Raw genomic sequence first — 11,497 nt, forward strand, 5'->3', positions numbered from 1 at the left:
CTTCCTTGGCGGAGGCGATGGCCTTGGCACTACGTTTGGCGGCAACACAAGAGGAGCGCCCGTCGCAATCCTCCTCGTACGCTCGCCGGCAATGGCCGGGCAGGGAGTCCCGATTCCCCACGGGCCCTGTTTCGAATCTGGCCCCCACGACAGGAGGCCTGCCACCACCAGCCCAACCGGCCGACTTGCACGGTCGTGAGCCGGACCGAACTCGGATAAACCCGATTAGAGTTTCTAATGCTGAAAAGTCAGAGAGGGCTCGACGGGGACTTTGCTATTATTGCCCAGAAAAATGGATACCAGGCCACATTTGCAAAATAAAGCTTCTTTGCTATATGGATGATGACATTGATGAGTCCCAGGATAACGACTCGGGAGAGCGGTGCCCCGAGGATGAAATTATTACGGCAGATTTGTCACACTTACACGCGTTGGATGGCCGGGGGAGCTCCAAACCTTTTATTGTTCAGAGGACTTTGGGGACAACTATAGTGAGAGTGTTAATTGACACGGGAGCTACGCTCGACTTCCTCCATCCGCGGATCGCAGAAAAGTTACAGTTAGAATTAACACCGATTCGCCCTTTCCGTGTGCTAGTAGGAAACGGTGCGTCATTGCTCTGCACTCACATATCTCGGGGTACAAAGCTAACTCTGCAGGGCACCTTGTTTCTGGTGGATCTTCATATTCTCGGCCACCATGGACCAGACGTTATTCTAGGGATGAAATGGTTAGATTCTTTCGGGAAAATCTCGGCTGATTTTGTGGAAAAGATGCTGGAGTTTACAAAGGAGGGCCATGCGGTGTTTTTACAGGGCATGACGCCGAACCCGAGACAGATATCATTGCATTCCTTCTCTATGTTGACGGCACAGGCGGCAGACCATGAGTTCTATGAGATTGTGCCTCTTGACGGTGGCGACGGGTCCGTCGAGTCAAACACACAGGAGGATTTTCCTACTGATCTCCCAGTCACAATTTTGGAGGTTTTGCGGAGACACCAAGGGGTCTTTGAGCAACCACACGGCATGCCCCCGTCACGGCCATTTGACCATCGAATCCACCTTTTGCCCAACACAAAGCCAATCAATGTTCGTCCTTACAGGTACCCTTATTTTCAAAAGACGGAGATTGAGAAGCAGGTGCGTGATATGATTGACCAGGGAATTATTAGGAACAGTCACAGCCCGTTCTCTTCCCCGGTGCTGTTGGTCAGAAAAAAGGACGGCACTTTTCGTTTTTGCATTGATTATCGTGCACTCAATAAGGCTACAGTCCCAGATCACTTCCCGATCCCTACTGCAGATGAATTATTTGACGAGTTGGGCAAGGCCAAATATTTTACCAAGCTGGATCTTCGTTCAGGATACCATCAAATCCGTATGAGTGACTCCGACATATTTAAAACGGCGTTCAGAACTCACGACGGTCACTTTGAGTTCCTCGTGATGCCGTTCGGCCTCACGAACGCACCTTCTACTTTCCAGGCTGCCATGAATGCGATTTTTCAGCCGCTGCTCCGACAATGTGTCATTGTCTTCTTCGACGATATTCTGATCTACAGTCCGACGCTCGAGTTGCATGGACAGCACTTATCGGGGGTTCTGGAGCTGCTTAGCAAGAATAGATTTTTCGTGAAGCTATCAAAGTGCTCTTTTTGCAGTGTCATGGTAGAATATTTGGGACACTTAATTTGCGATGGCTAGCTCAAGGCGGACCCCACAAAATTGGAGGCTATGACAGTTTGGCCTACGCCAAAGACAGTTAAACAGTTGAGGGGCTTTCTGGGTCTCACGGGTTACTATCGTCGATTCGTTGAGCACTACGCTATGATCACTGCTCCACTCACTGATTTGCTCAAAAAGGAGGCTTTCGCGTGGTCGCCTGAAGCCGATGCGGCCTTTGCAGCACTCAAGAAGGCAATGACGTCGGCCCCAGTTTTGCAACTTCCAGACTTTGGATTGCCATTTTGTGTGGAAACAGATGCATCGGATGTGGGGATTGGCGCGGTTTTAATGCAGCGCGACCACCCTATTGCGTTCTTCAGCAAGAAGCTGGGTCCTCGGCGCCGGATCGCCTCGACATATCATAAGGAATTATATGCCATTGTCGAGGCCGTGCAGAAGTGGCGTCAATATCTCTTGGGACGTGAATTCATTATTCGAACAGATCAGAAAAGTCTCAAGGATTTATTCCAGCAAGTGGTTCAGACTCCGGACCAACAACTTTATGTCCGGAAACTTATGGGATACAAATTTGTGATTGAATATAAACGGGGCATCACAAATAAGGCAGCCGATGCGCTGTCACGTCAACACGAATCAGAAGATGGCCAGCCCGAGGGGACGGTACTGCCTAGCCCGCCTGCCGGGGAGAACAACGCTGCCCCGGACGATGGAGCAGTTCAGTTTCTTGTCACCGTTGCGAAGCCAATTCCCGATGTTATGCGCGTGTTGCGCGACGAGACCGCGTCCCGGCCTGAGCTAGTGGAATTGGCCGGTAAAATCAAAATAGGGGAGGCTCCGCGGCATCTGGCATGGGCGGACGGCTTAATCTACTATAATCGCAGGGTGCTGGTGAGCGCAGATTCCAAGGCTAAGCATTCTTTATTGGAGGAACACCACAGCTCGCCCCTTGCAGGCGAGAGGACGTTCCGTCTTCTAGCAGCAGGGTTCTTTTGGCCAAAGATGCGCAAGGATGTTGCCAAGTTTGTGGACGAATGTGTTGTGTGTCAATCCACAAAATACTCCACGCAGAAGCAGGCAGGGTTATCGCAGCCCCTTCCAGTGCCGTCACAAGTTTGGGAGGATGTATCTATGGACTTCATCACGGGGCTACCCCAATCCCGTGGATATACATCTATTATGGTGGTGGTAGATAGGCTATCAAAGTATGCCCATTTTGCGCCTCTTCCCACCAAGTTTGACGCTCTACGAGTAGCCCAGTTGTTTGTTAATACCGTGGTCCGGCACCATGGTTTCCCTAAGACCTTGGTTTCGGATAGGGATTCGGTTTTCTTAAATGCGACTTGGGAAGAAATGATGCGGTTGAGCGGCACTAAGCTACATTTCTCTACGGCCTACCACCCGCAGTCAGATGGTCAAACGGAAGTTCGGAATCGGGGATTGGAGCAATATTTGCGGGCCTTTACTGCGGATAAACCATCCAAATGGGCGAATTTTCTTCCGTGGGCAGAGCTCTCCTTAAATTGTTTTCATCACTCGGGTCTAGGGACGTCACCTTACCGAGCTCTGTACGGGAGACACCCACCTTCTTTGGTGGCATCTCCGCCGTCGGCGAAGACACCTCCTAACGTTGCGGAGATGATCCGAGAGCGGGGGGAATTGCTGGTGACCTTGCGACGTAGCCTTCAGCGGGCGCAACAAAGGATGATGGAGGGAGCTAACTGCCATCGTCGTCACGTCGAATTTGAGGTCGGGGATGTGGTTTGGTTAAAATTGCAACCATATCGCCAGCATTCGGTTGCTAAACCGATATCCGCGAAACTAGCCCCTCGCTTTTATGGCCCTTTTGAGATTATGGAGAGGATTGGACCGGTGGCACACAGACTACGCCTCCCGGAAGGGAGTCGAATTCACAACGTCTTCCACGTGAGCCTTTTACGAGAATTTGTCGCTGGTACCGGGAATGTGGACGGCGTTAAGCTTCCGGCTGACTTTGTGGGAGCAAGACCAGTGGTACGACCGGTGGCCCTTTTAGAGGACCGCGTCAGTTGGCGCGACGGGAAGCCGGAAAAACAGGTGCTCGTGAAGTGGGAAGATGACGACACCTCGCCCACTTGGGAGCCGTTGGAGGAAATTGGGAGACGGTTTCCCGATATTCACCTTGGGGACAAGGTGATTCTTAACGGAGGGGGGGTTGATACGAGTGCCCCGATAACACCTGCGGTGCAAGAGGAGAATAGGCATGTTGAGGAGGAGACGGAGTCGGTGATGCAGCAGGAAATAGAGCACGCAAGACCGGCTCGAGGGACGGCCGACGCGGTGACGACAAGGACATTAAGGCCTCGGGACAAGCTGAAACGCCCAAGCAAATTCAAGAAGTAAAGGAACGTTAGTTTTAGCTTAGTTATTTTTGGTAATTGTTTATTTTTGGTTTTTTCTTTATTATTTACGGTAGTTTTAAGTAAATTGAGTCGGGCCAATGCTTATCAAATAATCCGCAATATTTTTAAAAATATTGCAATTCATTACACAACAATATTATTTTAACAATGATAAATCCACCTTCATCTAGAATCTTGAAGATTGTGCACGACATGCCTAAGTTGGAGAAGAGTCTCATCTTTCATACAGTTTTAGAATACAAGATTTGGAGGGAAGCAAATTATAATTTAGGTTTTATTTATTTTCTAGTTTGTAGAATTAGTAGAGGGAAAAATATTAATTGTTTTTTCTCCTATCAAATTAGGGTTTTCTTTTAGTTTTATTTTTCATAAGTTTAGGATTTTCTTGTCCGCCCCTTTTTTTCTCATTCATATGAATGTACCATTAGTCAGTATGTAGGAGTTGGATTCAACGATGAAGATTACAAAGTTGTGCAAACTGCTGTCGTGTGTAGAACACGGCCGTCTCCAAGCGAGTCTGTATTCGAGAAAGGCAAATTCTTGGAGGGAGTTGGGTATTGATCAAGAATTGCAGGTGGTTGGGCCGATAAAGTCATTGTGCAAGAATGACTCTTTTGCGCATTAGGAAGCACGGATAGGGGATGAGAGGGTTATACTGAGCTTTGATATGACGAATGAAGTGTTTCAGACAATCGCAATATCGGGTGGAGTACTTGAGTTGTTTCCAGACAGGCCATTGATTCTTGCAATGTTGGACGAATTTTCGTTTCTTGTGTTTGTTTTAGACAATGGGACGGCGAAGGTTTTTGAGTCAAGAGTTGAAGGGAGTGAGCTTATATGGAATCATGAATCAACTTATTGTGGAATAATGCCTATTTGGTGGAGTGATGATTGTGTGGTTTTCAAGAATTGTGATTGTGGGGGTTTGAAGAAGTGTGATTGTGTGGTTTTGAGTGATGATTGTGTGGATTTCAAGAATTGTGATTGTGTGGTTTTGGGGTTTCCCGGGAAGGATGATGTGGCTTTGTATAATTATCGTGCTCGGAAATTCATCGGGCGTTTGAAGGTGCCTGCGTATCCGAATATCATTGAGCCCGCGAATTCGAATATTGAGTTGATTGAGTATCAAGGAAGCTTGGTTTCACCTTAGAATCCGTATTTATGATCATTGGAAGAATAACAAGTTGAATAAGAAAGGGAAAAGATGTGAATGGAATAAGAGAAGCAGCTACCTAATATTGAGTTTGAAGTTGTCATTGAGAATCTAGAGCTCATTTCCATTCACTATTAATGCAGTTTCTATTCTTCGTTGTCATTCTTCACCCATTACTGTCTGAGTGTGTCAACTGTGAGAATTTATTTGATAGGTTATGGATCATCCTAGATCTTTGTCAATGGTTGCAGCATTTCCATTGCATCAATATATTTCTTATTGTGAAATCAGACAATCGCATTACTCAATTGGGTGAGCTTGGAGATGTTTCCTCCGAAGTTGGAATTGCTTTGTGTTTCTAATTGTCATTCGGATATCGTTGAGCATGAAAGTTCGGTTATCGTTGAGTACGAAAGAACCTTGCTTTCACCTTAGGGATATATTTCTTTATTTTCACATTTTATTATCATGATTAAATTATGTTCAGTTTGATTAGTTTGGTGATACTATTTCCTTTCCATGGTTGGTATTTCACAAAATGTTTGTTATTCACTGTTGCTGATTCATTATTTTGCTATTCATTCTTACTACATTGCATTGTTACTTAATTTTGGTGAAGTAAATATGGCATTCGGTGTTTTCCACTACCTTATTTACTAGTAGTAATTTATTCTCACACAATTTTGTTACATTCTCTTAGTGATCAAACTTGATTTATTCCAATGATCTTTCCTAGCAACGGAGATTAGGTCCAGGACTAACTCCGATTTGGCTGCAGTAGTGTGTGTAGTAATTAACCCTAGCAGTCACAGTGGCCGGATTCCCGCCGTTGCATTCAAGATTTCCGTTGATGGCGCGGATAGTCGCCCCGAAGCCCTGCCCCGATGTGATAAGCGAGTGCACATTCTTCTCCCAGAACCACAAAGCGATCTTAAATGAGATAATAGGGTCTCTAGCTACGAGATCTGGGTTGTTCAATCCGTCAAACCCTATGGCCCGGCCAGCCGGGCCGTAGTTGAAGTTCCAAGTGATTTGTAGCGGGCCTCGGCCATAATAGGACTGGCCCGGTGTGCAAGGCCACTGTCTATAGCTGCTGTCGCAAAAGGTTCCACCGTTTATTTCCCGTGTGTAGCAAAAGTCTGCATTGGAAACAAATCAAATTAATTTTTTTTTACCAAACTTCATGATTTAAATGACTATTAACTAAAAAAAATACAAATTTACGTCCGGTCTCATGTGTCACATGAGCGAAGAACGCCGCGATCTCCCGCTTAGCATTGTCGGTGGAGCCGGTGGTGCCGAACTGAGGATAAGCCCTGATCGCCTGGAGGAAGGCGGCGCGTGTGTAGAAGCCCTTCCCGGCGCAGTCAGCCGGCGCCGGCTTAGCAATCCCATTGAAGAAATTATCCGTCACTATGTTACTAACTACGGTTCCGTTACTTCCTCCCGGTGAACCACCGAAACATGGCCCCGAACGGCAGCCAGTTCCGCAATGGGCATCGCTGAAGCCGCAGTAGCCGAACTGGCTGCAGCATAGGTTGGGAGCGCAGCCACAGTTCTGGCCGGAAGCGTATTTTCCGGTGGCCAAAAAGAGAGCAAGAAGGGTGTAGAGAGTAAGAGAACGTTTCATGTTTGGAGATATAATTAAGAGTGAGAAATTGTTGTTTTGGTGTGGTGAAGAACGAAGGGATTGAGGGTATTTATAGGTAATATTAAGTCCAAAATATTAAGGAAATTAATCTTAATTTTGAATTATGATTTATGATGCTATAAGCAATATAAAAGAATTTACGTATATAATGAAATAAATCTGCCTCTATTTAATTTAATTAATTGATTTATAGGTGGTGGAAAGAGTACTATATCTAGGAGTAAACCCTATACCTTAATTTCAAAGCATGACTAACTAAAATTAATTAAATAATTGATTTATAGGTGGTGGAAAGAGTACTATATATCTAGGAGTAAACCTTATACCTTAATTTCAAAGCATAACTAACAAAAATTATTGATCTCTTAGCAGCCGAAGACTGATTGATTAAAATATCAACTATTCATAATATTTTTGATAATTCCTGGTTTACCACAACTTAGCAGCCAAAGACTGATTGAGTAACACACAACTTAAAAATAACGCCAACTTATTATGTGATCTTTCGCAAAATAGTATTTCCATTTTCCCAAAGTAGATATCACCATTTCCTTTTTAATTTGTCCTACTAAAGATGTCACATACTCCCCTCGTACGTAAAGAATATGCACTTTGAGTTCGGCACGAATTTTAATACAATATTGATAAAATAAGAGAGAGAGATAGAGAAAGTTTAGCAGAAGAGCACTAGTGTTCTTTCACCCTTAGAGTCACAATATCCTTCCAACCATATGCTGTCACGTGGCACTTATAAGCAACATAACAATGTTATTAAGCAACAAGATTAGTGGATGACATTGATGGATTTTCATGGATTGCATAAAAGACTATTTATAATGCAAAATAAACTACATTTAATGCAACATAAATAGTCGTTTATGCAATCCACGAAAGTCCATCAATGTCATTCACTAATCTTGCTGCTTAATAACATTGTAATGTTGCTTATAAGTTCAACGTGATAACATATTGTTGGAAGGATGTTGTAATACTCCTGCCTCTTTTTTTAAAATTTTATACCTCTTTCACACATTTATAAAAAAAACAAACATTTCTCACTATTATATACTCAATATCTGTATTGTTCTTTTTAAGCATTACTTGGACCCCAATCTACTAGTTGGGGAGGAAGTATAAAAGTGACTCGAGCACCTCACCTATTAATTATGTTACTTGAACATCTTATTATGGATTTTGAAGTACCCTTAAGTGAGGCATCTTTATTCAAAATTTTGATTCGATTAAATATAAAAACAAATACTAAATCCTAATCATCTAGCAAACGAATTACTTTCCCGGATAGAATTTTAGTAAACAAATATGGTTATAGTGCACAATTTTCTAGATTCTAGATTAAGGTGCAATTATGGGGATCAGACTCCGCATCCCTATAGGTACAAGTTCACTACAATAAGGAGATTATCAACTCACTCTCAGGATAAAATAAAATGTAGGTCTTTGTCAACCCCCACGGTTGTCAATATATATTGCCCTCAAGGTGGAAGCTAGAAGAATAATTAAGTTAATATAGATAATAGTAGTCATATTTACGTTAATTTTATGTCATACTCCCTCCGTCCCGTCATATGGGAGGCAATCCTTTTAGGTACGACATTTAAGAAAACGATGTTTAGAGAGCTAAGTAGAGAGAGCATAACATAGAGGAGAGAAGAGTAAATAAAGTAAAGAAAAAATAAAGTAAAAGAGAAATTAATTGTGTTATATTTTGACAAAATAGAAAATGATTCTCTTTAGGTGGGAAATCTAAAAAACGAATACGAGTCACTTATGGCAGAACAGAAGGAGTGTGTTACTTTTAGTTTTTTAGTAATGTTTTAATTTAGTGGTACTAAACAAGGATTAATCTAGATATTATGGTAAAAGTTGTTAGCTTAGTCAATGAGTCTTGGCTGCTGAGATCTCATTAATTTTGGCTGCTAAGAGCTCATTAATTTTATTTATTACGATGAAGAATGAGCCAAGCCTAATTGTGGTAGGGATATAATTAAACTTTAATTATGGTTATATTCGAACTAATTAAAATAGAAGTATGTTTTATATTTTTTTTCTTTCATCAAGCCAATTTCATTATATATTACTACTAGTAAAATCTTATTTAATACCACACCGTCCCTTAAAAATATAAATTTTTAAAAGAATTCAGCTTTTAGTGTACAATTGATAAAGTAAGAAAGATATAATGAAAAAATAGTTAAAGTATTAAGTATATTGAAGTATAGATCTCATATCATTGGAGATTTTTTTTAATTTAATATAAAATTCTTATAATGAAAGAGATTTGATAAAGTAAGAAAGATAGAATGAAAAAATAGTTAAAGTATTAAGTATATTGAAGAATAGATCTCATATCATTGGAGATTTTTTTTAATTTAATATAAAATTCTTACAATGAAAGAGATTCTCATATTTCCACAATTCTATTTTAAGTGGATGCGAGATCTAGCAATTTATTTTTCATGGTTGTAGAGGCAGTTTTTATTTGAATCCTTCATAAAATAAAAGTATATAATTTTAAAGGACGGACTAAAATAGAAATGAACTTTACTTTCAAGCAGTATCTGATTTACATAATTTACATAACAAAATGAAAAGATAGTGAAACTTATAGTTTACACAGTTTTCAAAAGTGAGTAGCTAGCTGACAAATATCCATAAGAAAAATAAAACCCAACTAATCCAATATTAAAATCAGGCACAACTTCAGATAATTATGACATTATCAACGTATTTAAATTAATTAATTGAAATTCTAACATAAATAATCACTATTATTGGCATTCATCAAATGTCAAAAGTATACTTTTCCATACTTAAATGTCCATAATTTCCAAGCTTCAAAACATCTTGATTTTACACTATAAATACCCATCCATCCCTGCCTTCTTCACCACACCAAAACAACAATTTCTCACTCTTAATTATCTCCAAACATGAAACTTTCTCTCACTCTCTACACACTTCTCGCTCTCCTTCTGGCCACCGGAACACACGTTTCCGGCCAGAATTGCGGCTGTGCTTCCAACCTCTGCTGCAGCCAGTTCGGCTACTGCGGCTCTGGTGACGCCTATTGCGGCAATGGCTGCCGTTCCGGGCCATGTTACGGTGGTTCGCCTGGAGGAAATAACGGAGTCGTAGTCAGTAACGTAGTGACGGATAATTTCATCAACGGGATCGCTAATCAGGCCCCGGCTGGCTGCGCCGGGAAGGGCTTCTACACACGCGCCGCCTTCCTCCAGGCGATTAGGTCGTATCCTCAGTTTGGAACCACTGGCTCCACCGACAATGCTAAGCGGGAGATCGCCGCCTTCTTTGCTCATGTCACGCATGAGACCGGACGTAAGTTTGTCTTTTTTTTTGGGTTAATAGTCATTTAAATCATGAAGTTTGATTTTTTTAAAAAATCGATTTAATATGTTTCCCATGCAGACTTCTGCTACACACGAGAGATAAATGGGCAATCCCGAAACTATTGCGACAGCAACAACAGACAGTGGCCTTGCGTACCGGGACAGGGCTATTACGGACGAGGCCCGATACAAATCTCTTGGAACTACAACTATGGCCCGGCTGGCCAAGCCATAGGGTTTGATGGATTGAACAACCCTGATATAGTGGCTAGAGACCCTATTATCTCATTTAAGACCGCGTTGTGGTTCTGGATGAACAATGTGCACTCGCTTATCATATCCGGGCAGGGCTTTGGGGCGAGTATCCGCGCCATCAACGGCAATCTTGAATGCAACGGGGCGAATCCAGCCACCGTGACTGCTAGGGTTAATTACTACACAAGCTACTGCAGCCAACTCGGAGTTAGTCCTGGACCTAATCTCCGTTGTTAGGAGAGGAGAGATCGTTGGAATAAATCAAGTTTGATGGATAAGAGAGTTAATGTAATAAAACTGCGTTTGAATAAATAAAAGTTTGTGTGCTATTAATAAAATTATGAAATACTATGTCCTTGTTCACCTATGAAACTAAGTTGGGTCGTGTTGACTTGAATATTTATATCTACTTTGAAATTTATATGGAGTTTGGATTAATAGAATTATTCAAATCGTCTTTCAGTTTTCTTTTGTTCTTTCTTTTGTTTAAGATTGTATTACATTGAATATCCTGGTTAAATGATGTTTTGTTATACTCCTTCTATAATAAGAGTCACACTTTGCAATTTTGGTCCGTCCTACAATAAAAATCATGTTTTATTTTTATCATAAATAAATGGTAAGTAGGTCACACATTCCACTAATTCACTTTACTCACATTTTATTATAAAAGCATTATAAAAAAGTGGGTCTCATATTCCACTAACTTTTCCAACCCATTATTCTTTACGTTTCTTAAAAGTTGTGCCCACAATAAGAGTGATTCCTATTGTGGGACGGAAATTTCAAATTTCGTCAAACATATAGAGTGGGTATTGTGTTGCAAAGCCCAAAGACCATTCCGTACTAAGAAATTGGTATTACAGTGATTCAAGTACACCTACAACCTTGGACATTTTTGGTCTTAATATTGGTTCTACCCTCAGACACAGTACACATATCTTGGCAACTTTACATGCTTCGTTGGGAGGGTATTTACCCTC

The 11,497-nt window shown here is 41.7% G+C and overlaps 2 protein-coding genes across 2 annotated transcripts; one reads left to right on the plus strand and one right to left on the minus strand.

Annotated features, from left to right (window-relative positions):
- Positions 1 to 5,877: 5,877 nt before the first annotated feature.
- Positions 5,878 to 6,898, minus strand: LOC121776306 (endochitinase A-like). The gene is made up of 2 exons (XM_042173481.1): positions 6,465 to 6,898; positions 5,878 to 6,379 (listed from the first exon to the last, which is right to left on the minus strand). The coding sequence occupies exons 1-2, from the start codon at positions 6,868 to 6,870 to the stop codon at positions 5,973 to 5,975; spliced, it is 813 nt and encodes a 270-aa protein (XP_042029415.1). The 5' UTR covers positions 6,871 to 6,898; the 3' UTR covers positions 5,878 to 5,972.
- Positions 6,899 to 9,787: 2,889 nt separating this feature from the next.
- Positions 9,788 to 10,852, plus strand: LOC121777970 (chitinase 5-like). The gene is made up of 2 exons (XM_042175316.1): positions 9,788 to 10,248; positions 10,339 to 10,852. The coding sequence occupies exons 1-2, from the start codon at positions 9,843 to 9,845 to the stop codon at positions 10,749 to 10,751; spliced, it is 819 nt and encodes a 272-aa protein (XP_042031250.1). The 5' UTR covers positions 9,788 to 9,842; the 3' UTR covers positions 10,752 to 10,852.
- Positions 10,853 to 11,497: the final 645 nt, after the last annotated feature.

The sequence above is a fragment of the Salvia splendens genome, chromosome 18 (assembly GCF_004379255.2).
Source record: "Salvia splendens isolate huo1 chromosome 18, SspV2, whole genome shotgun sequence".
In the NCBI taxonomy this organism is placed as follows: domain Eukaryota; kingdom Viridiplantae; phylum Streptophyta; class Magnoliopsida; order Lamiales; family Lamiaceae; genus Salvia; species Salvia splendens.